The following is a 25,689-nucleotide window of genomic DNA, read 5'->3' on the forward strand; positions in this document are numbered from 1 at the left end:
GTAGTACAGGCAGTTGAAAGCAATCCCCCCTTGATTAAACAATGCCCTCTGCCTACAGACAGGTCCAAGGGTCAGGTGGAATGTTGTGTCTCAGCCCTGGAAATGTAAGGTTCATCCCACACCTGTAACCCTCCCCTGAAGCATCAGGTATCTGTAATCCCTAACTTCACACCCACGCCCTTTGCAATAAACCATATATTCCAAGACCTGACTTCAGAGATCTCTTGTCTCCATCCATCCTGCCTGTCCAGGGCTCCTTACACCTCTGGGAAATGCATGGAAAGTGCAGCTCTGCCCATTCAGCCAGGGTAAAGTTTTGGGTGCCCTCATGTCACTGGTTTGGGCTTTGGGGAGTCCTGGGGCAAGAGAGAAACGTGAGCCTGCTAAAAGCTGAACTGAAACCGGGAGTCCAAGCGGTGAGAAAAGACCAACCCTGACAAGATGAGAGGTCCAGAGAGGACTGGAAATGTTCATAGGCTCTTTTTTACAGTTTGGGTTATTGCCAGTTTGAATTTGCCACTCTGGAGGCCCCGAGAAGAAGCCTAAATCATCGGGGTGGGCTGGAGCGAGAGTTACGGGAACGCTGCGCCCAGAGCGCTGATGTTCCTGGGGTTGTCCCGAATCCCAGCGCTCTCCTGGCCCCGGTCCCAGAGACCAGGACGCACTTTGGGGGGTTGGTGTGACAGATGTCTTCTCTCGTAGGCCTGGGGGTGAACAGAGCCGCCTTTTCTCTGCCCTTGAGTGGGAAGATCCAGCTCTAAGGGGGAAATGAGATCTCGAGGTTTGAATGGAAGTCTGCAGCTCTTTGAGTTGTCCATCCGTGCCTGCAGACAGAGCCTGGGACCGAGCGGTTCTCCCGGGAACGCCGCACGCTCGGCTCACCGTTTGTCTGAGGTAAAGAGAAAACCGAGAGGGGCGGGCTGTGCGGAGCGGGAGCACCGGGAGGGTCCCGGCAGGACCGGGAGCACCCGGGGAAAAGGTAATTCCGGCAGCGGGAGCTCGTGGCCGCTGAGCCCGTGGCCGGTGCTGGGAACAGCCCGGCCCGAAGGGAGCGAAGCGCTGCGGGCTCGGGGCAGCGGCCCCGCGGCACACGGGGCTCCCGGCGGGGCCCGGCCCGGGGGCTCCGGGAGCGGCGGGGCTGCGGGGGCGTGTCCATGCAAATGAGGCAGCGCCGCGCGGCATGCCGGGACACAGCCCGCGCAAAGAGCGCGCTGCCCTCGCGTGTCCGCGGGCGCTGCGCGGGCCGAGCCGCGCGGACCGGGCCGTGCGGGCCGCGCCGTGCGCGGGGCCGGGGCAGCGGGGCCGGGCTCGGGGCGGCCGTGTGGTGGCGAGGCGTGCGGCGGGCGGGCGGTGCGGTTGGGGCGGGAGGAAGTCATACTTACCTGGCAGGGGAGACACCATGATCAGGCAGGTGGTTTTCCCAGGGCGAGGCTCATCCCTTGCACTCCGGGTGTGCTGACCCCTGCGATTTCCCCAAATGCGGGAAACTCGACTGCATAATTTGTGGTAGTGGGGGACTGCGTTCGCGCTCTCCCCTGGTTTCTTTGGTTAACAACAGAGTCAAGCTGCACAGCAATGATTGATGTAATCCGGGTCTGCCGCTGATCCTCCCGCTGTCGGAGCTGGCCCGCCTCCCGGTCAGACGCCGTGAGGGTTGCTGTGAAAAACACGTTCGCTCTCCTGTGAAAATTGTTAACGTTTAACCAAGGACGATACACTTACCATAAAGCAAAGTTTATTACGGCCGAGTGGATCCTGGCACTCCGCCAAGACCACACCTTCACCTTCCGGGATGCCTTTTTCCTTACATCAGCCTGTGCCATGTTCATAGACCCTTATGCATATCCAGAAACTAGTTTACATTTTCCAGAAACTATTTTACACGACCCTTCCTTGGGTCCACTTTTTTAGAGCATGTGTGTTTCTCAGCCATGGTTTTGGCTCCTTCTCTTTATCACTTCCAGTTTGGGCCTTGGTCCACACTGCCTTCAGACAGTGAGTGCTGATCGTTGGCAGATCTGTAACGGGTGTTCTCATCCCGTGTTCACTGGATGTTATCCCATCCAAGCAGGCGTTTTAACACAAGCACACTGATATCAGCTATTTCCCTACCATGTCTAAGCTTAACTAAGAACATAACTATATAGCAAAGTTACTTTGAACTACATATATAAATCCATTTTAATATTTGCAAAACACCGATGTTATAACATGTATGTGTTACAGTGGGAATTTGCATGCCCCCCTCCCGTGGGTTCCACCACACACACAGCCTTCCCCTGGGAAGGAAGCAGACGGACACACAGTGAGGACCTGCAGCTTTATTGATCCTGAGAGCCTCCCTGGCCACAGAGCTTCCAGCCCAGGCACAGCCCCCTGCCCTGCTCAGGGGGTCTTGGCCTTCCTCCGCTGGGTGCCCCACAGCAGCAGGGACAGGGACACGGTGACAGTGCCCAGGATTCCTCCAAAGAGAAGCATCGGGAACGGGCCCTGCCCAGAACCAGAGTGAGCATCACCGCTCCCTGCAGCCCCCGCTGCTCCGGCCGGGGCCCAGCCAGAGAGAGGCTCAGTCCCGCAGGCACTCACCTCACGCAGGCACTTGTAGCCATGGAAGGGACTGTCACAGAGGCACTGGATGAGGCCGGGGCCGTCAGGGGCACACACTGAGTTTTCAGGACATGGCCAGGCTGGCAGAGCAGAGCAGGGGATCAGGGGCCAAGGCCAGCCCCTGCCAGCCCCATGCACCCCCCGCCAGGGCCACAGTCCCCCACCATACCGAGTTCCACAGAGCTGTTGCAGGGGTTCCTCTGTCCCTGGCACAGCCGGCTGCTCCTGTCCACCGTCACGTTCTGCCAGGCGTCCCTCCCGCCTGGGCACTGCAGCGTCAGCGGCACCGCGCTGGGGGCAGAGCTCAGCACCGGCACCGCAGTGACCCCCAGCCCCTGACACCCCCAGCACTCACAGGCTCTGCAGGTGGATGAAGCCCAGGAAGGAACCACTGGGGAGAGCTGTCAGCGGGTTCTCAGTCAAGTCCCTGCGAGCACACGGACCTTCAGTCCCATCCGGCACCCCCGGCCTGGCGAGCACCGGGGTACCCCCAGCACCTCACTGAACTCAGGTGGTTTCCAAGCACCTCCAACCCCCCCTGCCCACCCGAGGCCCTGGCAGTGCAGCCCTACAGCCGGGGCTCAAAGGTCTCTGCAGAGCTGCTGAGGGACCGCTTGGTCATTAACAAAAACCCTGATGAGCTGAGGTGTCACGGTGAGGGACCACTTGTTCATTAACAAAAACATTGACGAGCTGAGGTGTCACGGTGCCCTGAGGGCCACCACGGCTCACTGGGCTACATTTGGACACTGAGCTCTGAGCCCTGCCAGTGCCCTGGACGTGGCACCTCCCTGGCTCCTGTCCCTCCAGCCTGGGGATGAGGACACTATGTGAGACTGTGCCAAAAGCCAAGATGTGACCATGTGGCTCATCTCTCACGTGCCAGCACAGGCCCCCACTGGAGGGCTGTCCTGTGACAATGTGCACCGTGACAGAGCTCCAGAAGGATTTGTCCCATGTTCTTGCTGGGCACAGGGGTGAGGCTGCTGGCACAGACAGGTCCCAGGGCTCCCCGTTTGAAAATGGGGGTGGTTTCTGTTTGGTCAGACCCTGTGGACTGACAGCCACGAGGGCAGGGAGTGGCCGCTTCCCCTGAGACCAGCAGGGCATGGCTGTGCTGGCCTGGGCCCATGGGAATGTCCCACCAAACCTGCCCCAACCCCCTCTCCCAGCCCAGTCCAGCTCCTTGCAGGGGCCAGAGGGGGCCCGGGGGAACTCACAGGACCATGGCAGTGGTGGCCTCGGCCAGTCCCGGGGGAACACTGTGCAGGGAGCAGTTACTCAGGTCCAACCTGGGAAGGAGCAGTGGTTGGGGACACAGTAGCATGTGTGTCCCCCACACTTTCCCCTGATGCTCTTGTGACCCCCAGCACCCATCTCAGCCCCGGTCTGTACCTGGTTCCCCCCCACCACCACCCAGGATGCTCCATCACGGCATTCCCCAGCCCCGCCACTCCTCTGACACCCCTGTGAACCCAAAAACCCATCCTGGCACCCTCCATCCCCCGAGCACCCCCATCACATGGCCCCCGACGCCCCAGCACCCCAGATTCACCCCCAGCCTGTGCATCCCCGTTCTCCCCCGAGCCCCCCGTACCCCAGAAGCTGCCCTGGGGTCGGGCCCCGCTCCCGGCAGCAGCGCCCGTCGCTCTCGGTGTCGTGCCGGGACTCACAGAACCGGGCCACGATGGAGCCGTTCCGCGGCGGCCCCGGGCAGAGCCCGCACACCTGGGGAGGTGGGAGGGCCATGGGCAGCGCCGGCACAGGGGCACCCCCATCTCCCGAGCACCCCGCGACCCCCGGGCGTGACCCGAGCCCCGGCTACCGCCGCTCCCCGTTAAAGGACAACCTCCTCGGCCTCAGGGAAACCCACGGCTTCCCTGACGCCCGGGCACCTCCAAGCCGGGCACCCCCGACCTCAGGACATCCCCGATCGGGGACTCACCGCCCCCTGACCCCCAACCCCGTTCCGGGCACTCCCTGACCTCTCGGCACCTCTGATCCGTGACATCCCGTGCCCACCGGAGCCCCCCAGTTTCCGGCCCTCCCCTCGTTTCCGTGACCCCGACCCCGGTTCCCGTTGCTCACCGCGGCCCCGCGGGCGGCCCGGGGCAGCAGCAGCGGCAGCAGCAGCGCGAACGCGCCCACGGCCCCGCCGGCCCCGCGCATCCCCGAGCCACGGCGGAGCCCCGAGCGGGCGGCGGCAGCTCCGTGCCCGTTCGTTCTCCCCCCTCCCCGGCCCGGCCCGGGCGCCCTCTGGACCCAAACCGCGGAGGGACCCCGCAGCGGGGGCACCGGGGCGCGGTGACCGCCCGGTGGCGGGGATGCGGCGGGGACCGGGACGGGAGCCCCGCGCGGGGCCCGCGGTGACGCCGTCGGCGGCGGCCGCGCGGAAGCGGCGGCGGGAGCGGCCCCGCCTGCCCGCGGCGTCATCCCGGCGCGCCCCGGCTGCGGCGGCACATGGGGCCAGTGGTGCCGCCGCCGCCGGTGAGTGTCGCACCGGGGCCGCCGGGGCAAGGTCACCGCCGCCGCCCGCCGCCGGGACCGGGCGCTCTGCGGGCAGCGGGGGCCGGGGGGGCGGCTCCCGGGATGGGGGCTCTGGCGACACCGGGGACGGGGAGCAGAGCCCTGTGTTAGGGACACCGCGGACACCGGGGAAGGCGAGTAGAGCCGCTGAGAGCCCCGGGATGAGGGCTCCGGGCACAGCGGCGGCCGGAGCGGCGTCCCCGCGATCCCCGGGTGACAGGAAGGCGTGATGGAGCGTGAGGAGCGGGGCAGGCTGAGCGCGGCGGGGACGGGCGGCGGGCTCACCCGGGGGTGAGCGGGACACCCGGGGCTGCTGAGTCCTGCGGGGCACATTCCGGGACCGTCTGGGCGAGGGGGCAGCAGGCCCTCAGTGCGGTGACTGGGCCAGCAGGGCTTGTGACCGGCAGGTGATGGGGTGCGGGGACAGCAGCGCTGGAGGCAGCAGAGCCTCGGGGGCGCCGGGGGTCTGTGGGGCACGGGAGCCTTGGGCCAGGGCCGTCCAGGAGGCTGGGGCTGTGGTGTGCCCGCTGGGGACGCGGTGTGACCTCCCATGTTTAGTCTGCATGGGGGAATGTGGGGAGTGACCTTGGACCCTGGCCATGAGCTGCTGCACGTGGAGCCTGTCCTGGTCAGGGACAGGCCAGGGCCGGTGGCAGACGAGACACTGCCCTCTCACCCCATTCCCCACCCAGACACTGCTGGCGCTGCCGCTGCCGCAGAGCCGTGTGCCAGCTCAGCTGCCCCCGGCCCTGTGGCAGGCAGGCCGAGGCAGGCTGTGCCAGGGGTGCCAGGAGGGGCTCAGCCTAATGCCGCCAAGCATTCCCAGGCAAGCATTCCTCCAGGGATCATGATGGGATCATGGTGGGCACTGTGCCACTCCCTGGCTGCCACCCCCAGTCCAGACTTGTCCTCCCTGTGCCCCTAACGCTGCCCTGCTAGAACAGAGGGTCCCCCACAGCCTGCACCCCCTCCCAGGCCTGCAAGGGGGGTATCCACAGCCTTGTGGCACCAGCTGCTCCCAGGTGCATGCAGTCGCAGTCCTCTGGGTGTGGGGACAAGCAGGGGCAGCAGTCTGTCCCCTCCTGTTCCACAGGAGCCAGGGCAGGGGCAGAGCACGGGGTGCTCTGGGCAATCCCCGTCAGTGGGGTCAGGGTGCCAGAGACGGTGGATGCTCAGGCGCCTGCTCCACCTGGCTGGTGCCCAGAACCCTGAGGCTGCCAGCTCCCCTTTGTCCCTTCCTGTGCACTGGGGGCAGTTCTGACAGAGCCGTGGGCTGCTGGAGGGGTTGGGCTGCGTTGCCTTTGGTGCTGGTGGGACTGGTGCTGCCGGGTTTGGTGGGGCTGTGCAATGCTGGGGTGGTTGGGCCGGGTTGGGTTTGGCTCAGGTGGGAGTAGCACTGCAGGCTCAAGGCTGTTCAGCTCCGTGGGTGGTTGTGTTGGGTTTGGCTCAGGTGGGACTGGGGCTGTCCTGCACCGGAGGCAGCTGTGTTGAGCTTGGCCAGTTCTGCCGGGACTGGTGGTGCCGGTGCTGCGGGGGGCCAGGGTGGGACTGTTTTTGCAGCCATTGTCTTGGTGCTCTTTGAAGACTCTCCAGTTTCCTTCAACGGGGCAGGTGGGGTGGCCCAGGGGGGGCCAAGCCCGGCCCAGAGGGAGGAGGAGGAGAAGGAGGAGGAGGGACCGGCCGCTTTCCCCACTCTGGGTCCTTGAGGTTGAGACAGAGCGAGCGAAGTTCCCTGCAGCACTGACACGTCCCTCCCGCAGCTGCCAGGGCCAGGCCGGTGCCGGTCGGGACGCGCTGCCGGGCTCAGGTGCGCCCATGAGGCCGGCGGGGCGGGGGCGGCTGGGCAGCGCTGGCAGCGGCAGGGCGGCGGCGCAGGGACGCGCTCACCATGGAGTTCACGGCCATCGACTACAGCATCTTCGCGCTGCTGCTGGTGCTGTCCTCCGCCATCGGGCTCTTCTACGCCCTGAGCGGCGACCGGCAGCGCACGGTGCAGGAGTTCCTGCTAGCCAACCGTGACATGGGCTGCCTGCCCGTCGCCCTGTCCCTGCTGGCCTCCTTCCAGTCAGCTGTGGCCATCCTGGGCGTGCCAGCTGAGATCTTTCGCTTTGGCACCGAGTACTGGTTCCTCGGCTGCTCCTATTTCCTGGGGCTGCTCATCCCGGCGCACATCTTCATCCCTGTCTTCTACCGTCTGCACATCACCAGCACCTATGAGGTGAGCAGGGGGGACACGGGGGGGACAGAGGGGACACGGGGAGAGCAGAGGGGATATGGGGAGGGCAGAGGGGACACAGGGCAGGCAGAGGGGACACGGGCAGGGCAGGGGACTGTGGGGAGCACAGAGCACCCTGCAGTCGGGTGCTCTGACCTCTCTCCTCTCAGTACCTGGAGCTGCGCTTCAACAAGACAGTGCGGGTCTTCGGCACCATCACCTTCATCTTCCAAATGGTGAGTGGAGCCGGGGCTGTGGGGGCTGCGGAGTCTGGGGCATTGGGCGTGGCTCAGCACTGCTCTCCCTCCCCGCAGGTCATCTACATGGGGGTGGTGCTCTACGCGCCTGCGCTGGCCCTCAACGCAGGTATGATGAGGGCAACTGTGGGGCCGTGCCCGGGGGCTGCCACCCCTCACCCCATTAATGTCCTCTGCCACTTCCAGTGACGGGCTTTGACCTCTGGAGCGCGGTGCTGACCATGGGGCTGGTCTGCACACTCTACACCACGCTGGTGAGTCCCTGCTGCCGCAGGTGCCCTGTGCCCCTGCCGAGCCAGGGTGAGCACTGTCATCCTGTGGTGACGGGCACCGTGTGTCCCCATCAGGGTGGCCTGAAGGCCGTCATCTGGACAGATGTGTTCCAGACGCTAGTGATGCTGGCGGGGCAGGTTGCCGTCATCGTGGTGGGCGCATGGCGGGTGGGGGGCATGGCCCATGTCTGGCGTGTGGCTGAGCAGGAGGGCAAGATCGCCGGCATTGAGTGAGTCATCTCCTGGGACACCCCTGTCGTGCTCTGGGGACACCTGGGGCAGCCCGGGGTGGGGGAAAGGGACCCTGGAGCGGTGGTGTGGTCCATCCCTGTTATCCTCTTTCCCACGGGGTATGGGGTGCCAGTGAAGACCCATCACCATGACCCCCCCCCCCGGTCCTCCCCGCAGCCTGGACCCCAACCCCCTGGAACGTCACACCTTCTGGTCGCTGTCCGTGGGCGGGATCTTCATGATGCTGTCGCTGTACGGGGTGAACCAGGCGCAGGTGCAGCGCTACCTCTGCGCCCGCAGCGAGCGGGAGGCCAAGCTGTGAGTGGGGCTGGGACTGGGGGTCCCCGCAGCCGGGATGGGCCCCCAGCCACTGCCCGTGTCTGACGGCCCCACGGCGCCCGCAGCTCCTGCTACGCCGTGTTCCCCTGCCAGCAGATTGTGCTCTGCCTCAGCTGCCTCATCGGCCTCGTCATGTTCGTCTACAACCTGGAGCACCCACTGGCGCCCAGCCGGCGCCCTGCCTCCTCTGACCAGGTGGGTTTAGAGCCCCTCCCGTTCCCTGTTCCCAACCCAAGCCCTGCACTGACCTCCTGCCGCAGCTGGTGCTGTTCTTCGTGATGGACGTGCTGCAGGACCTGCCGGGGCTGCCCGGGCTCTTTGTCGCCTGCCTCTTCAGTGGGGCCCTCAGGTGAGTGGGCTGCCCTGGGGAGGTGGCTCAGGTGTCCTGGCCGAGCCCCCTCCTGCTCCCTCTCCTCCCCAGCACCATCTCCTCCGCCTTCAACTCGCTGGCCACGGTGACCATGGAGGACCTGGTGCGGCCGCACTTCCCGGGGCTGTCGGAGTCGCGGGCCACGCTGCTCTCCAAGCTGCTGGGTCAGTGGATGGGGGGTGGCCAGGGGCTGGCATGGTGGGGGTCCCCAGCACTACCATGACTCCCCATTCCCCTCCCCAGCTCTCGGTTATGGGCTGCTGTGCCTGGGGATGGCGTACGTGTCCTCCATGCTGGGACCTGTGCTGCAGGTAGGCACGGGGCTGCAGCAGCCCTGGCACCCCGGATGGGGTGAGTGACCCGGCTGTGGCACCCTGGATGGGTGAGTGACCCGGCTGTGGCACCCCGGATGGGGTGAGTGACCCAGCTGTGGCACCCCAGATGGGGTGAGTGACCCGGCTGTGGCACCCCAGATGGGGTGAGTGACCCAGCTGTGGCACCCCGGATGGGGTGAGTGACCCGGCTGTGGCACCCCGGATGGGTGAGTGACCCGGCTGTGGCACCCCGGGTGGGGTGAGTGACCCGGCTGTGGCACCCCAGATGGGGTGAGTGACCTCAGCTGTGGCACCCCAGGGGTGTGGGGCTGGTGCTGAAGGCCGTGTCCCCACAGGCGGCCATCAGCATCTTCGGCATGGTGGGGGGCCCGCTCCTGGGGCTCTTCTGCCTCGGCATGTTCTTCCCCTGCGCCAACCCCACGGTGAGTGTCCCCTGGCCCAGCCAGCGTCCCCCAGCCCCGTGCGGGTGTGTGGGGAGGTGTGGGGCACCCTGAGTCCGCACGGGGGCCAGTGCCCTTCTTTGTGCCCTGTCACAGGGAGCCATCGTGGGGCTGCTGGCCGGACTGGCCATGGCCTTCTGGATAGGCATTGGCAGCTTCCTGCAAAGCTGGGGGGCCAAGGGGGTCCCCCCAGTCAACAGCACAACACTCCCCACCGTGGGCAACCTCAGCACTGTCCTGGCTACCACGCTGCTGCCCCCCACATCAGCACCTCCGAGGTGGGTGGGATGGGGCCTCGGGGACTGGGTGTGCAGGGTGGGGAGGTGCTGCTTCACCACCTCCTGACCCCGTGTCCCCCAGCCCCACGGGGCTGCAGCGCTTCTACAGCCTGTCCTACATGTGGTACAGTGCCCACAACTCCACCACTGTCGTCCTGGTGGGGGTCCTGGTCAGCCTGCTCACCGGTGAGTGTGGGGTGGCGGGGGGCCGCCGTGCTGCCCCTGCCCCACTAATGGCCCCACACCCCCAGGCCCCACGCCGGCAGCGGCCCTGGACCCCCGCACCATCTCCCCGGTGCTGCCATGGCTGCTCTGCTGCCTGCCCCCCAAAATCCGGCGGTGGCTCTGCTGCGGGGGAGGCGACCCTGCCCAGGTGAGGGACGGACTCCCAGCACCGCGGGGGGAGGGGGACGCGGAGGGTACCCCTCTGCCCCTGCTGCATCCTCTGTGCCTTCCCTGCTCCCCGCTCTGTCCCCACAGGCCCCCGGCCATGCGGACACCACGGAGAAGAGCCATGGGGTGCCCAATGGCCTGTCCCCCCCTGGCCCCGACTGGCAGGGGGGGGAGGGACACGGGTACATCCGCAGTGCTGCTGCCCCCATCTACGCCGTGCAGGAAACCTCCTTCTGATGCCCCCACCATGGGGGTCATGGCCACCCCCCTGCTCAGGGGGTTCAAGCCCTGGTGTGGCATCCACAGACGGGATGAGCCAAAGAACAGGCGGGACACTGGTGGGCTGCCCCTCCAGGGGGCTCTGGGACCACGGTTGGGGGGTGTTGGAGCAGTGCCCCCCTCTCCAGGCTGGGACATTGTCTGGTACCCCCGGCCCAGCCATGTGCCTTACACACCGCTCCAGGGCTGGAGGCTGCCCGGACCCCTCAGGGTGCCCCCGCCACCCCTGTCACCTGTCTCTGTGTTTGGTGTCCCCCCAATAAATGGTTCTGGAGCACAGGTGTCGGAGGGTCCCAAGGAACAGCCCCGCTGTACCGGGCTGTCCCTGCTGCTCCCCGGAGGGGCACGGAACCCCTGTCACCCCAGGCTGCGAGTGGGGTGCCCCATTTTTCAGGTGGGGTCCCCACGGAGCCACAGGACCGCCGTCTCCTCAAGCACCGGGCTGGCCCCGGTGTCCCACGTGGGGCCGAGGACCCCGGGAGCTCCCGGTCCTTTCCCCCGCAAGCGCCGGGCTGGCCCCGGTGGCTCCGGTGGCCCCGGCCCACGTGTCCGCGTTCCGCGCGCCGCCCGCCGCGTTCCGCGCGCCGCCCGCCGCGTTCCGCGCGCCGCCCGCCGCGTTCCGCGCGCCGCCCGCCGCGTTCCGCGCGCCGCCCGCCGCGTTCCGCGCGCCGCCCGCCCGCCACACCCCCCCCGCCACACCCCCCCGCCGGTGACGAGCCGTGACGCGGCTGACGTCACGCCGGTGTAATGGCGCCCCGGCGTCCCGCCGAGCTGTACCGGGCGCCGTTCCCGCTCTACACCGTCCGCCTGCACCCGCGGCGGCCGCTCGCCATCACCGCCGGCGGCGGAGGCGCCGCCAAGACCGGCATCCGCAATGGCGTGGTGCGGGGCAGCGGGGACCGGGCCGCGGGGCGAGCGGGGCGCGGGGGCTGCGGGGGCGGAAGGCCCGGGAGCGCCGGAGCGGCTCGGACGCGGCGGGCCCGGAGGGGGCTGCGGGTGCCGGTGTCCCGGGAGCCCCGCGGCGGGCCCGTGACCGCCGCCCTCCCGCCGCAGCACTTCCTGCAGCTGGAGCAGATCGGGGGCCGGCTCAGCGCCTCGCTGCTGCACTGCCACGACACCGAGACCCGCGCCACCATGACCATGGCCCTGGCCGGGGACGTCATCGCCGCCGGGCAGGACAACAGCTGCCACATCCTGCGCTTCAGCCTGCAGGAGCCCGAGGCGCCGGGCACCGCCGGCAAGGACGGTGAGACACCGCTTCACCGCACCCGGTGCGGGGCGCCTGCCCCGGGGCTGTGCTGTGCTTTGGGGGTGGCCCGGAGTGCCCCTCCCGCCTGCCCGGGATGCTGCGGGGAGGGCTGAAGGGTGTTGTGGAGATAAGGCATTCGGTGAACGACCCCGTGCCCACCCTGGAGCTCCTCTGTGCCTGCCCTGAATGCCCTCCCCTTGCCTGCCTTGGGTGCCATGGGGCAGGATGTGGGGGTCTGTGGGGTGACTTGGGGATGGGCCACTGCCTTGAACCCCTGCCTGCCTGTCCTGAACCTTCTCTCTGCTTGCCTTGGGTACCATGGCGAGCACTGGGGATGAGACACTGCCCTGGGGCTCCCCTGTGCCCCCCACCCCCGGATGCCTTGGCCAAAGTGTGGGGGGCTGTGGGGTGCTTTGGGGCAGGGGTACAGCTGTGGACCTCCCACGCCCACCCTGGATCTTCCCTGTGCCTGCCCTGGGTGCTGGAGGGCAGGGAGTGAAGGGCAGCTGAGGGTCTGTGGGCTGACTTGAGGATGGGCATTGCACTGAAGCCCTCCATCACTGTCAGGGACCTGCCCTCAGTGCCTGTCCTGGGTGCTGTGGGGAGCTTTGGGGTTTGGTGACTGTCCTGGAGGCCCCTGGGCCCCTCCGGTGCCTGTCCTGGTGGAGCTTTGGGGTTTGGTGACTGTCCTGGAACCCCCTGGGCCCTCCCGGTGCCTGTCCTGGTGGAGCTTTGGGGTTTGGTCACTGTCCTGGAACCCCCTGGGCCCCTCCAGTGCCTGTCCTGGTGGAGCTTTGGGGTTTGGTCACTGTCCTGGAACCCCCTGGGCCCCTCCGGTGCCTGTCCTGGGTGCTGTGTGGAGCTCTGGGGATGGAAGCCCCCCCACCACCTCGTACCTGTCCCGGGCCGTCCCGTGCCAGGCGTGGGTGCTGTGGGGCAGGCTGTGGGGAGCCGTGGGGCTGCGGGGTGCTGCGGGGAGGGCAGCGCCCCGGAGCCCCGTGCCAGCCGCGTCCCGTGCAGGCAGCGGGGAGCGGGGCGCGCGGCGGCGGCGCGGTGCCAGCGGCGGTGCCAGCGGCGGGGCCGCGGGCGGCGCGCAGGGCCGGGCCCGCGAGGTGCGGGTGGAGAGCCTGCAGCGCGTCCGCACCGACTTCAGCCCCGACGCCCTGCAGAAGGCTGTGCGCTTCAGCGCCGACGGAGCCCTGCTCGCCACCGGCGGGGCCGACGGCTTCCTGCGCCTCTGGGAGGTGGGCACGGCGGGCGGCGGGACACGGGGCGGGTGGGCGGCAGGGCCGGGGGGCACCGGGGAGCGTGGGGAGCCAGGGCAGGCACGGGGAGCTGGGGGGACGTGGGGGAATGTGCGTGGGCACACACAATGGGTGGAAGAGCAGGCATGGAGGAGCCAGGGTGGGCACGGAGACCAGAGCGGGCAGGGGGAGCTGGGACAGACACAGAGGAGCGGCGGCCGGATGGGCAGGACCTGCTGCCCCCCACCTAACGCTGCCCCCCACACCTGCCTGGGACCGTGGCAGGGCCCAGCCCTGCCCAGCGCCCACACCAGCTCTGCCCCTGCAGTTCCCCAGCATGAAGAAGACGTTGGAGTTCAGAGCCCACAACGGGGAAATCGAGGACATCGCGCTGGGCCCTGACAACAAGGTGGGTGTTGGGTGGCTCCCCAGTTCCCTGGCTCTGCTGGAGAGGGCCTCAGACCCCTATGCTGTGTGCAGCAGGTGGTGACGGCAGGGAGGGACTTCCAGTGCTGCGTGTGGCAGCAGGACCAGCTGGTGACAGGGCTGCGCTGGCACGAGAACCTGCCTGGCATCCCCGACAAGGCCTATCGCTACCAGGCCTGCCGGTGAGGGCTGGGGCTGGGGCACGGGGCAGGGCGTGGGCAGGGGCCACTGGGGTGGGCAATGGGCCACCCCTGCCCCGTCACTCTTCCTGTGGGGTCTGTGGGAAAAGATCCGGGCTCTGTTGACAGCTGTATGCATGGGAGGGGGCTGGGGCCGGGTTTGGGCTGGGAGAGTGGTGGTGGTGAGGGGCTGCATCCCACGTGCCCCATCCTCCCCCTGTGCCACTCTCCCCCGCGGCAGGTTCGGGGCCGTGGAGGGCAGTGCTGGGGCTCTGCGGCTCTACACGGTGCAGGTGCCCCACAAGCGGGAGCGCCGCCCCCCGCCCTGCTACCTGACCAAGTGGGATGGGAAGAGCTTCCTGCCGCTGCTGACGCGGCCCTGCGGCTCCGAGGTGGTCTCCTGCCTCTCCATCAGGTAGCCCAGGGCCAGTGGGTACGGGGTGGGGGCCGTGGCAGCCCCCACTCACTACCCTCCCCCCGCAGTGATTCGGGCACCTTCCTGGGGCTGGGCACGGTCACCGGCTCCGTGGCCATCCACATTGCCTTCTCACTGCAGGTGAGCTGGGGCAGGGCTGTGGGGCAGCCCCTCTGGCCCCCGAGCAGCCCTCACCTCCTGTGTCCCCACAGAGACTGTACTATGTGAAGGAGGCCCACGGCATCGTGGTGACGGACGTGGCCTTCGTCCCCGAGAGCCGGCCGGGCCGGGAGCTGCTGGGGGGCCACGAGGCCGCCCTGCTCAGCGTGGCCGTGGACAGCCGCTGCAAACTGCACCTGCTGCCCACCCGCCGTACGTCCGGGGGGCTGCCCGTGGGGCTGAGCTCTGCTCCTGCTCTGCACGGGGGGCTGCAGCCGCCTCTCACCCGTCCCTGTCCCACAGGCTCCCTCCCCGTCTGGCTGCTGCTGCTGCTCTGTGCCGGGCTCATCGTGGTCACCATCTTGCTGCTGCAGCTCGCCTTCCCAGGCTTCCTGTAGTCCCCCGGAGGGACCCCCTGGCACCAGGAGCGACCCCCCAGCCTCCACCTACCCCAGACAGACTGTGAAGGACACGAGGGACCAGCCCTGGCCCCGCTGTCCCCGCTGGCGCTCGGGGAGCAGATGTGGGTCCAGGGAGCCACGCAGGGCGCCGTCCCTGCGGGACTGTGCTGGCAGCGGTGCGGGGCTGGCCCCGGGACAGGGGCATCTCCCACCCCAGGAGAGGAGAGGAGGGTCCTGCTGGCCCCCCGCCCTGCTGCTGCCATTAAACTGGAGCATGAAGGCAGCGTTGTCCCCGTGTGCTGGGGGAGCGGGGCTGGGGGCATCGCACTCCGGGCCGGGCTGTGGCACCGGGGCTGCTCTGTGGCACCGGGGCTGGCTGCCCGACCCGCGGGGCCTGGAGTACCGGCACGGGCCGCTGTTTCTGCGGGGGCCCGGGGGTCGGTGATGCTGGGCTGGCCCGGCTCTGCCCGGGACCGTGCGGGGCTCGGGGGGTCTCACCCACCGGCATGGCCCCATCCCTGCTGTGACCACGCGCCCGTCCCGGGCCCTGGTTTGGAGGGCCGGGTCCCGGTTAGTCCCGGTTAGCCCCGGGACACCCTGCGTGCGCTGAATCCCTGCACCCCGCGGGCCGGGCAGGGCCGGGCCGGGCCGGGCGGGGCCGCTCCCGGCCGCGGTGGCAGGGCCGGGCCGTGCCGGCGACGTGGCCCCGGGGCGGGGCGGGCGGCACCGACACGCGGACGGGGCTGGGTGAGTGGGTACCGGGAGGCACCGGCGGTACCGGGGTGGGCGTGTGCGGGGTGAGTGGGTACCGGGAGGCACCGGCGGTACCGGGGTGGGCGTGTGCGGGGTGAGGGGTACCGGGGGCTGCACTGGGTGGGCAGCGCCGGCCCGTCCCACGCGCTCTGCGTGCCCCGCGCACCTTCCCCGCCGTGCTGGAACCGGGGCAGCTCCCGGAGCCCCGGCGCCTCTCCCAGCACCGGGTTCCCACGGGCCCTCCCACCGAGCCCCGGGCCAGCCCCGATCCCGGTGTTCCCGTCCGCTGCAGCCCGCGGTCGCGGGATGAGGAGCGCGCCGGTGATGCTGCTGCTGCTGCCGCTGCTGCTGCTGCTGGGGCCGGCGGCCTGGGCCGCCCCCAGGGCGGGCACCGACAGGTACGGGGGCACAGGTGAGGGAAGGCAGAGCGGTGGTGTTCTCATGGCCACAGGGGCACAGGTGCGGGTGGAGTACAAGGTGGCCGTGGGAGGGGCAAGCACAGGGGTCCGAGCTGACAGGGAGGGCCGGGACCCATGGATCTGCAGGGCCGCGGGTGGGGGGCGTCAGGCGGAGTGGGCAGCCCCCCGGGGCACAGGTAACCCACCCTGTCTGTTGGCCAGGCCTGAGCCCCCCGTGGCCACAGTCGTGGATCCGTATCCTGACCCGCTGAGCCCGGAGTCGCCTGCACTGCTGTGAGTCCCTGCCCTGGGGAGCCCCACGGCACCGGGACCCCCACCATGGCCCGGGGCTGAGCGCTGGGGCTGGGGGGCACAGCGCCGGGTGGGGGCATGGACAGTGCCCAGCTGGGCGCGGGGCAGGGTGGGCCATGGCCAGGAGGCAGTGCAGTGCTCCCCACCCCAGCCCTGCTCCCCCCAGGCTGCTGAGGAGCGCAGTGCGGAGCCTGGGGCCGCCGGAGCAGGACGTGGAGGCCATGACGCGGGAGCAGGGTAAGGCCGCCGGGGTGGTGATGGGGGCTGAGGGGCTGGTGGGGCCAGGGACCCCGGCCCCACAGCACCCCGTGCCCCACAGCCCTGCTCTACCTCTTCGTGCTCCATGACCACGACCAGAGCAGGCTCCTGGATGGGCTGGAGCTGTTGCAGTTACTTGGCACGGTGCTGGCACAGGCTGGGGGGCAGCCAGACCCTGACATGGTGGGTCACACAGGGATGGCTCCTATGCCCCACTGGGCCCCTGGGCCGAGCCCTCATCCTGTTCCCCATCCCCGTAGGTGGCTGCACTGGTGGACCAAGCCCTGGCAAGGCAGGACCTGAATGGGGATGGGCTGCTGGCCCCCTCCGAGCTGCTGGACCCCCCTGAGGTGCTCTTGCCTGGTCAGGACAAGGGTCCCCCAGGACAGCCCCCGCTAGAGCAGCAGGCAGGGGTTGGGGCTGTGCCTGGTGGGGGCACAGAGATGCCCAGGCAGGACCTGGGGTTGGAAAGCCCAGGACAGGCAGCCACTGAGGCTGGAGACCCCCAGACTGGAGCCCCTGAGGAAGGAGCAGATGGAGTCCCCAGGATGGAATCCCTCGAGGTGGAGTCTCCCAATGCTGAGGCCTTGGAGGCAGAAGTCGTCCCTGGGGCCAAAGCCCCCAGTACTGATGCCACAGAGGAAGATGAAGCCCCTGAGGCTGAAACCCCTGAGGAGCAGGCAGTCCCAGCCTGGAGGGACCATGGGGAGGGGTAGGCAGTGGGGGCTGTGGGATGCAATGCCCCGGCTGCTCCTTGCCCTGCTCAGGGCACAGACTGGCACGGGGATGGCCCCTGGCCAGGCTGCTGGGGCCGAGAAGGGCTGGGGTTGTGTGACCTCCTCTGTAATGTATCGGATGGAGAAATAGAGGCACTGCTGGAGACCTTGGCTGTGGTCAGTGCATCCCTGGGGCAGTGGGACCCCAGCCAGGGCACGGGGGGCACAGCCAGGGGACACAGGAGGCAGTAGTGGTGCATGTGGGGTTTTACTGGGGGGTTGCTGGGTGCAGTGGAGATGTGGAGAGGTCTCTGGGTGCAGTAGTGTGCCTGGGGGGTGCAGAGGTCTCCAGGTACACGCTCAGACAATGCCATCGAAGCCCTGGATCCCACATTTCCTGCCCGCGATCTGGCAGCCGAAGGTGAGGGCATCCTGCAGGGTCCTCCCTGGGGATGGGGCCCAGGATGAGACGTGGCCGTGCTGTGGCTGTGCCGTGGCCGTGCCAAACTGAACCGTGGCCGTGTTGTGGCCGTGCTGTGTTTGTGCCCACCTTCTGCGAGCGCAAAGATGACGGCGCCATTGAAGGTGTCCCCAGCCCCCAGCGTGTCCACGAGGGTCTCTGGGGGGAAGGCGTCCGAGTGCACCAGCTCCCCGTCGGGCCCCAAGGCATCAGCCCCCTCCTCAGCCCAGGCGCAGATCAGCGTGGCCCTGGGGGAGCGTGAGGTGGGTCTGGGGCACACCGTGTGCCCCCGGCCCCTCTCAGGTACACCCCTACCCTGGCTGGATGCGCCCCCGCAGCCCCCGCAGCGCCTCGGGGGCCGATTGGTACCCGAAGTGCCGGGCCAGGTCCTTGCTGATGAACACCTGTGGGAGAGGGGCTGGGGCGGGGGCAGCCCCCGGTACCCCCAGCCAGGTGCGATTAGATCTGTGCCCTGGTGGCATCCCCAGACCCCGCTTGCACCCCTAGAGCAGAACAGGCCATCGGGACAGGCGGTCGGGACAGACCATCGGGACAGGCCATCCCGCCCCACCACCCTGGCCCCGCACCACGGCCCCGCACCACTTGTCCTCGCCCCATCAGCGGCAGCAGCTCCTCCCGCGGCTTCTCCAGCTCCACCGAGATCCCGACCCGCTGCCCCGGCGCCGCCGCCCGGTTGTGCCGCTCCACCCGCTCCAGCATCGCGCCCTGCTCCACCGCGTTCCGGGCCTGCGGACACGGCTCCGGCATCACCGGGGGATCGCCAGTCCCGGGAGGCCCCCTCGGTCCCGGGGATGCTCCGTCACTGGGGATGTCCCCAGACCTAGAGATTCCTTCTGGTCCCAGGCATCACCGAGGGATTTTCCCCAGCGCCGGGGATCCCCCAGACCCTGGAACCCCCCGAGCTGAGCCTCAGGCTCACCTCGAAGTGGATCCACCTGTACTGGGAAAGGTCGACCCTCTCGAAGTCACGGGCTGTCACGTCAGGCAGGTTCCTGTGGGACGGAGGCCAGGTGGGAGATGGGGACCCTCCGCCTGGCACGGGCCCGGGGCGAAGGGCAGTTCCAGGGGCCGTGGAGGGCCCCACGCCATGGGAGCAGAGGTCCCGAGGAGGCAGTGCCCGAGTGAATCATTAATGACGGCGCCTGGGACCCTGAGCTGGATTCGAAGGGCAGCGCAGCGGTGGCCACGCTGGGGCCGGGCGGTCAGCCGTGCCGAACAGTCCCTGACCCTTTGGCACGGCCGAGGGAGCCCGGTTATCCCCACGGGGCCGTGCCGCCCGTCCTGCTGCAGAGCGTGGCCGTGTGGAGACACCAGCACCGGTCCCGGCAGTGAGGTGACAGGGCTGCAGGGACACTGGCGGTGACAGTGTCTGCGGGAGTACGGCCACCGGCCCCACCGGGCACTCGGTAGCCGCCGGCAGGCAGCGGGAGGGACCCTTGGGACAGGCGGCGGAGCCCCGCGCTGCCGCGGGCGGCGGGGCCGGGCTGTCCCTTACGTGTCGTGCAGGACGATGGTGCGGGAGCCGCTGGCGGCGTTGACGAGGCAGCAGGCGCAGGGCACCTCTCCGCGGGGCTGCCACGCCACGTGCGCCGTGTCCACTCCCCGGCGCTGGAAATCCGCCGCGATGAACCTTTGGGGCACAGAGAGCGGCGTGAGGGGCGCACGGGAGCGGCGGGCGCTGCCGGCGGCGGCGGAGGCGGGCGGGCAGCCGGGGAACCGCGGCCGCGCCGAAGGTCAAGGCCGGCGGCAGCAAAGCGGAGGGGCCAGCGAAGTGTCAGGGCGGGTCGGGCCGGTGCCCCGCCGGTGCGGAGTCCCCGCACCCCACTTACTCAGCGGCGGGGCCGGGGGCCAGCGAGCCCATGAAGGCGCAGGGGGCTCCCAGCAGCGACAGCACCGTGCAGGAGTTGGAGGCGTTCCCGCCGCGCTGCCACCGCTGTGACAGGCATCTGCGGGGCGAGAGCTGCGGTGGGCGCGGGGCCGGCTTGGGGCGCGCCGGAGGATGCCCCGGTGCCGGTACCTGGTGTCGGAATCCTCGGCGGGGAAAGCCTCCACGACGCTGATGATGTCCAGGCACACCAGCCCCACGCACATGATCCGCCGCTTCCCCGCGGCGCCGCCCGCCTCTGCCGCCATCCCGGGCTGCTGCGCCGCGGGCCCGGACCGGCACCGGCACCGGCAGCGGCACCGGCAGCGGCAGCGGCACCGGGACCGGCACCGGGACCGGGACGGAGCCGCACCGAGATCCGGCACCGCTTTGGCCACGCCCCCTGGCGCCGCAGCCAATCAGCGCCCGCCGCCGCGCCGGTCCCCCCGGGGGGCGTGGCCATGGGGCCGCCCCGGCCACGCCCCCCCGGTGCAGGGCGCGCGCACGGCGGGACGGGACACGGGGACAGACGGACAGACGGACACAGGGACAGATGGACAGACGGACACAGGGACAGATGGACAGACGGACACAGGGACATGGACACGGGGACAGACGGACACAGGGACAGATGGACACAGGGACAGACGGACACGGGGACAGACGGACAGACGGACACAGGGACAGATGGACACGGACAGATGGACACAGGGACAGATGGACAGATGGACAGATGGACACAGGGACAGACGGACACAGGGACAAATGGACACGGGGACAGACGGACACGGGGACAGACGGACAGACGGACACAGGGACAGATGGACACAGGGACAGATGGACACAGGGACACAGGGACAGGCGGACAGATGGACACAGGGACAGACGGACACAGGGACAGATGGACAGATGGACACAGGGACAGATGGACACAGGGACAGATGGACACAGGGACAGATAGACAGATGGACAGATGGACACAGGGACAGATGGACAGACGGACAGACGGACTCAGGGACAGACGGACAGACGGACATAGGGACAGACAGACAGATGGACAGACGGACACAGGGACAGATGGACAGATGGACACAGGGACATGGACACACAGGGACAGATGGGCACAGGGACATGGACACGTAGGGACAGATGGACACAGGTACAGATGGACACAGGGACAGATGGACTGATGGACACAGGGACATGGACAGACAGGGACAGATGGACACGTAGGGACAGATGGACAGATGGACACAGGGACATGGACAGACAGGGACAGACGGACACAGGACACATTTTTCTGCCCAATTACAAGATCGCACCTAAACCCAAGAAGAAAGAGGAAGAAGAAGAGAGAAGAAAGGAACGTGAGACAACACCCTGTACCCTCCATGTTGCACCCATCTATAGCACACTAAAACTCCCAAACCCTGAATTTCTCACCCCTGTGACACACTGCACTACTCTCTACAATCTCTACAATCCATTTCACACTTGTGTGATTTCTGGTTTACCTTGAGGCTTTGGAAGTTTTCTGCGTGAGTGAGGTCAGAGTCAGAGCTGCCCTGGGGCCCAGGACAGCCCAGAGCAGACGGAAATATTCCCAATGCCCGGGGTTTGCACAGGGGTGGGGGCAGGAGCTCACTGGTGGCTCGGGCGCAGCGGTGGCAGCCCTGGCTCGGACAGGAGCAGCAGCCTCCCCCGGGCTCCAGTGGCACCCAGCAGGCTCCTGGAAGGGCCTGGGAAGGGAGGAAGGGCACCTGGAGCAGCGGGCCTGGTGCCTCTGCCTGCTGGGGGAGAAGGGCATCACCAGGGCATCACCCACAGGGTCAGCCCCGCCGGCCGCAGCCGCCCCCTCACTCACTGTCCTGCACCCACAGGGCTCTGGGAAACGCCACTCGCTCGGTTTTAGCGTTTTTAAAAGTTGAATATTAACAATAAAATGGTCATAAAAATAGTAATGCAATTAGGGTAATAAAAATTTAGAGTTAGGACAATTCCAAGACAATAAAAAGCAAAGAATTATGGATGTCCAGATGTTTTTGGGCACTGAGCTGCCAAAACCACGCCTTGTAAACAAAGGAATAACCCTTAAAAGCAACAGCCTGTTGCATATTCATATATCTCATACATGATGCATAAATTACTTGCAAATTAATAATTTTTCTGGGTTTTGTAAACTTCTTCCCCTTAATCCTGGTGGTTCCATAAAGACAGAGAGAAGGTGGAAGAATGTTTGTCCTGATAAGGAGGCTGTAAACCTTTATGTGCCCTGTTGCTGTTATCTCTGTGCAAAGAATTTCTTGCTTATCTCATACCTATCTTGAGCAAGTTAAAAAGTATCTTACATAGCAGAGTTTCTATTTTTACACTGTGTTATAACCTAAAATTATATTTCACACACTACTTAAGACAATCCAGCATAACTTTCTAACATTACACATATAATATTCATTGTAACATTTGTGAAGAGCCAATAATAAAATGTGCATTTTCCACAGGGCCGTTCCGGGGGTGCTGTGGGGACAACCAACCAACCAAAAAAAACCCAAACCAAACCAAACCAACCGACCAACCAACCAACCAAACAAACAAACAAAAAAAAAAAAAAACAAACCAAAACAACCCACGAAGGACTGCCCAGCTTGGCAGAAGCTCTCAGTTTTTCAGTTTTCAGACTGAGCTGGGAGTCAGGGGGAAGCCCCGGGGCTGCTTCCCTTCCCAGCAGTGCAGCAGGATGCTCTGCTCTGCTCAGGGAGCTGCTGAGCTGCCCTGGAGCCCTGTGGCTGGCAGCCCTGTCACTTTGCACCGTGAAAGCCCAGCCAGTCTCGGGGGGAGGTTCTCCTGACATATTCCTTCAGTGTGGCTATGAAGGTTTCTCCCCTGAGAAGCAGACACCCTCCAAGGATACTCCTCAAGTGTTTAAAAGAAAGAGAGCTGCCCCACTGGTGTGGTGAGTTACATCAATCTCTGCTTGATAATTGTTTTGTTTCGCTTGCTTTAGTGCAATTGTTTTAATAGAACTGCTTTGATGCAGTGCACTGTGCTGCACGATACACTACTAAGCAGTTTGGGCTTTACTGTGTAGTAAATAATTCTGGTTAAAATCTTTCATGCCCCACCCAGCATGTTAACCACGGATATTAAATGACTTTTGAGAACCCCTTGTGATTGGAAATCCATGATCGTTTCTGCCCCATCACAACCCTTAACTCGGTCCTGTTTGGTGCTTGCAGTGATGCTGTGGGACGCAGCAGGAGCCCCCAGAGTCTCCCGTGCTCAGGCTGGGAGTGGGAAGAGCCCGGGGGCTCCTTGCTCTGGGTCCCTTCCCAGAGGCACCTGCTGGGGCTGTTCTTTTGTCACCAGTTACTGCACCAAGATTAAATCCTGTTAAAACTGGGACCTGGGAGATGTCCCAGCGCCCTGGGACTGGGCTGGCGGGGGGAGCTGGTGAGGCTGGGGCAGCGTGGGGGCTGCAGCTGCGCTGGGGTGGCACAGTGTGACTGCCAGAGCGGCCCCAGGACGCTCAGACAGGGGAGCTTCTTCAGCATGGACAGACAGACACCCGTGGACATGTGGACATGGACATGCAGACACGTTTCAGGTGCCTGGAGCAACCTGCTCTAGTGGGAGGTGTTCCTGCCCATGGCAGGGGGTGGAACGAGGTGAGCTCTAAGCTTCCTTCCATCCCAACTCATCCTGTGATTCCATTAAATCCCCATTCCATTAAATCTGTGCCATAAATCTGAGAGCCTGGTGCCAAAGCTTCCTTTAGTGCTCCCCCATGGCAGGACTGCCCAGGCCCAGCTGATTGCCAGTTCCAGTTTAGAGGAGGAAAAGGGCTGTTCCCTCTCTTGGCAATGTGATGGTGTCGGTGTTTGGGGTATTTTCTCTGCAGTTACCATCACGGTGCCCCTGCACCACGGCAGGGAGACTCTGGATGTTTTGGAATTACAGCTCTGGAAATGCCCAGTGCCATCCCACAGCTCCCTGCCTTCCCCAGCCCCGAGCTGAGGTCAAGGGGGGCTTGTTCCTGAGGCCAGGGGAGCTGATCCCTGGGCTGGCTCCTCCTCCTGGCACACCTGAGTGAGTAACACATCCAACATTCCAAGCTTGGTTTGAGTTTCACTCGCTCACTCCATTCCAGTTCTCCCCAGGAACAGCAAGCCAGGGGGTTCTTTTTTCTACCTCTGTCGAGGTCAGGACTGGAGGCACTTGAGACAATAATTTGTGTTCAGACCCAGGTGTTTATTATTTTTTATTTATGTTACAGTCTCAGCAGTGAGTTCTGCAGTTCTTCACTAACAAGGCACAAAATGGCCAACTATCTCTTGGTACAGGCTCTTTTATGGGTAAAGTATCCAATTAAGAAATGACACCTAAATTATTTTCACTTTTAACCCAACAAGTGGACCCTCAAAGTCTGCAGGGTGGGCTTTTCTGTCCAATTACGAAATACCACCCAAATCCACGGAGAAGAAGGTGAAGAAGAAGGAGCAGCCACTGTCCTAAAACCTCCATCTCAGCTCTCTATATACTACTATATCCTAAACCCCAAACTCTACATTTTTCCACCCTGTGCCATCACACACTTCTAACCAACTGCACACCCACAATCCCAGCGCTCTCAATCAAATTTGGAAGCCTCTCCAGGGCCTCAGGCCACAGGCAGAGCTCTCCTGGGGCTCCGAGTCTGCCAGCACAGAAAGTCTGAAATTCCCAGCAGCCAGAACTCCAGCTAATCATCAGGGGTAATTAGGACCCCTCTCACTTCCCAGCAGCTGCAGATCCAGCGGATCTTCTCCTCCTCAGTGGCTCATTGTCCACCTCCTTTCTGGAGAGCATTCATGGGTAATGAGGGTTAAATGGACAATGGATAAAGGATAATCTTCCTCAGCTGCCTCAGCTCCATCCCACTCTGCCAAGAAGAGCCTGCAGCACCCCACAGCTCTGCTCTGCCCACCCCAGAGCTGGGAGGGGATTAACCCTGCAGTAACCTTGAAAATGATCCAGCTTAGAATGTGCAGGCCACAAAAGCCCGTGGGACTGGAAGGGCGCAGTGTCCAGAGCCCCGGGAGGGGCTGAGGGAGCTGGGAAGGGGCTCAGCCTGGAGAAAAGAAGGCTCAGGGGGGACCTTGTGGCTCTGCACAGCTCCTGACAGGAGGGGACAGCCAGGGGGGGTCGGGCTGTGCTCCAGGGAACAGGGACAGGACACGGGGAAATGGGCTCAGGCTGGGCCAGGGCAGGCTCAGGGTGGGTGTTGGGAACAATTCCCACTGGAAAGGGCTGTCCTGCCCTGGCAGGGAACAATTCCCACTGGAAAGGGCTGTCCTGCCCTGGCACAGCTGCCCAGGCAGGGGTGCAGTCCCCATCCCTGGGAGTGCCCTGTGGATGTGGCACTTGGGGACAGGGGTCATGGTGGCCTGGGCAGTGCTGGGGGATGGTCAGGAATACTCCATGGTGCCAGGTGCTTTTCCATGATTCTAGGAGTTGTAAGAAGGCTCTCACCCCCATTTTCCTTATAAAACTCTCTTCTCATGGTTAGGAGGACAATGATCCTTCTAAGACTGGTAAATCCTAGAAAGTCACCAGCAGGAATCTCTCCTTCCCTTTGCACCCCACGGGCAGTGAGGGGCCAGAGCTGTCATCACCCAGGGATGGTCCCAGCGTGTGACAGAGAATCTTCCCGGAGGACACAGTGGAGGGACAATACAGAAAGACTGAGCCCTTCCCAGCTTTCAGTTCCCTCCTCTCCAAGAATTACTGTCACGGCTCTGGATCTCCACCTTCTGCTGACAATGGGAATGCCACCCTAGAGAAACAAGTTCCCAAAGATTTGTTGGGATTTGGCGCCCCAGGGCAGGGCAGAACGGCTGTGAGCAGGGATCCCACCGATCCTGAAGTTCAGCTGATAAAAGTGGGCTCAGAGGAGGCCACAAGATGCTCCAAGGGCTGGAGCCCCTCTGCTCTGGAGCCAGGCTGGGAGAGCTGGGGGTGCTCCCCTGGAGAGGAGAAGGATCCAGGCAGAGCTCAGAGCCCCTGGCAGGGCCTGGAGGGGCTCCAGGAGAGCTGCAGAGGGACTGGGGACAAGGATGGAGGGACAGGACACAGGGAATGGCTCCCAGTGCCAGAGGGCAGGGCTGGGTGGGAGATTGGGAATTGAGGATGGCACTGAAGATGCCAATGGCACCTGAGGACAAAAGGCTCAGTCCCAGCCTCACCATTAATGAGCTCCCAGAACAGTGGGGGCACAGACTGGGGCTGGACACCCCCTCTGCCTGGCCCCAAATCC

At 65.5% G+C, this 25,689-nt stretch overlaps 5 protein-coding genes and 1 non-coding gene across 12 annotated transcripts; 4 read left to right on the plus strand and 2 right to left on the minus strand.

Annotated features, from left to right (window-relative positions):
- Positions 1-1,374: 1,374 nt before the first annotated feature.
- On the plus strand, positions 1,375-1,538 carry LOC115493325 (U1 spliceosomal RNA). The gene has a single exon (XR_003958049.2). It is a non-coding gene; the product is annotated as a U1 spliceosomal RNA (small nuclear RNA).
- A 768-nt stretch (positions 1,539-2,306) lies between these two features.
- On the minus strand, positions 2,307-5,836 carry ATRAID (all-trans retinoic acid induced differentiation factor). 2 transcript variants are annotated; one of them, XM_030262807.4, is made up of 7 exons: positions 4,696-5,481; positions 4,205-4,335; positions 3,828-3,899; positions 2,963-3,034; positions 2,777-2,898; positions 2,587-2,687; positions 2,307-2,490 (listed from the first exon to the last, which is right to left on the minus strand). In XM_030262807.4, the coding sequence occupies exons 1-7, from the start codon at positions 5,464-5,466 to the stop codon at positions 2,386-2,388; spliced, it is 1,374 nt and encodes a 457-aa protein (XP_030118667.4). In that variant the 5' UTR covers positions 5,467-5,481; the 3' UTR covers positions 2,307-2,385. The 2 variants fall into 2 exon arrangements, 1 of the variants encoding a protein (XP_030118667.4); XR_012054772.1 differs by lacking the exon at positions 2,307-2,490 and having other exon boundaries at positions 2,595-2,687; positions 2,777-2,876; positions 4,696-5,836.
- A 177-nt stretch (positions 5,837-6,013) lies between these two features.
- Positions 6,014-10,821, plus strand: SLC5A6 (solute carrier family 5 member 6). 2 transcript variants are annotated; one of them, XM_072926197.1, is made up of 16 exons: positions 6,014-6,155; positions 6,894-7,351; positions 7,519-7,584; positions 7,663-7,714; positions 7,792-7,859; positions 7,953-8,107; positions 8,286-8,426; positions 8,513-8,642; positions 8,708-8,796; positions 8,869-8,981; positions 9,061-9,128; positions 9,488-9,574; positions 9,689-9,870; positions 9,953-10,056; positions 10,122-10,243; positions 10,351-10,821. In XM_072926197.1, the coding sequence occupies exons 2-16, from the start codon at positions 7,022-7,024 to the stop codon at positions 10,498-10,500; spliced, it is 1,857 nt and encodes a 618-aa protein (XP_072782298.1). In that variant the 5' UTR covers positions 6,014-6,155; positions 6,894-7,021; the 3' UTR covers positions 10,501-10,821. The 2 variants fall into 2 exon arrangements, with proteins under 2 accessions (XP_072782298.1, XP_030125672.4); XM_030269812.4 differs by lacking the exon at positions 6,014-6,155 and having other exon boundaries at positions 6,825-7,351.
- Positions 10,822-11,239: 418 nt separating this feature from the next.
- Positions 11,240-14,898, plus strand: PREB (prolactin regulatory element binding). Of its 2 annotated transcripts, none has more exons than XM_030269807.4 (9): positions 11,240-11,424; positions 11,596-11,788; positions 12,812-13,035; positions 13,364-13,444; positions 13,516-13,643; positions 13,882-14,055; positions 14,124-14,196; positions 14,268-14,427; positions 14,518-14,898. In XM_030269807.4, the coding sequence occupies exons 1-9, from the start codon at positions 11,290-11,292 to the stop codon at positions 14,610-14,612; spliced, it is 1,263 nt and encodes a 420-aa protein (XP_030125667.3). In that variant the 5' UTR covers positions 11,240-11,289; the 3' UTR covers positions 14,613-14,898. The 2 variants fall into 2 exon arrangements, with proteins under 2 accessions (XP_030125667.3, XP_030125668.3); XM_030269808.4 differs by having other exon boundaries at positions 13,519-13,643.
- A 141-nt stretch (positions 14,899-15,039) lies between these two features.
- On the plus strand, positions 15,040-17,218 carry CGREF1 (cell growth regulator with EF-hand domain 1). Of its 3 annotated transcripts, none has more exons than XM_030269810.4 (5): positions 15,040-15,766; positions 15,989-16,060; positions 16,245-16,315; positions 16,398-16,519; positions 16,597-17,218. In XM_030269810.4, the coding sequence occupies exons 1-5, from the start codon at positions 15,675-15,677 to the stop codon at positions 17,050-17,052; spliced, it is 813 nt and encodes a 270-aa protein (XP_030125670.4). In that variant the 5' UTR covers positions 15,040-15,674; the 3' UTR covers positions 17,053-17,218. The 3 variants fall into 3 exon arrangements, with proteins under 3 accessions (XP_030125670.4, XP_072782300.1, XP_072782299.1); XM_072926199.1 differs by having other exon boundaries at positions 15,040-15,362; positions 15,661-16,060; XM_072926198.1 differs by having other exon boundaries at positions 15,040-16,060.
- An 86-nt stretch (positions 17,219-17,304) lies between these two features.
- KHK (ketohexokinase) lies at positions 17,305-19,782 on the minus strand. Of its 2 annotated transcripts, XM_030262817.4 has the most exons (8): positions 19,551-19,780; positions 19,363-19,479; positions 19,029-19,163; positions 18,453-18,525; positions 18,113-18,259; positions 17,828-17,916; positions 17,603-17,760; positions 17,305-17,498 (listed from the first exon to the last, which is right to left on the minus strand). In XM_030262817.4, exons 1-8 carry the CDS (start codon positions 19,664-19,666, stop codon positions 17,413-17,415), a joined length of 921 nt encoding a protein of 306 aa, XP_030118677.4. In that variant the 5' UTR covers positions 19,667-19,780; the 3' UTR covers positions 17,305-17,412. The 2 variants fall into 2 exon arrangements, with proteins under 2 accessions (XP_030118677.4, XP_030118678.4); XM_030262818.4 differs by lacking the exon at positions 18,113-18,259 and having other exon boundaries at positions 19,551-19,782.
- Positions 19,783-25,689: the final 5,907 nt, after the last annotated feature.

Source organism: Taeniopygia guttata, chromosome 3 (genome assembly GCF_048771995.1).
Source record: "Taeniopygia guttata chromosome 3, bTaeGut7.mat, whole genome shotgun sequence".
In the NCBI taxonomy this organism is placed as follows: domain Eukaryota; kingdom Metazoa; phylum Chordata; class Aves; order Passeriformes; family Estrildidae; genus Taeniopygia; species Taeniopygia guttata.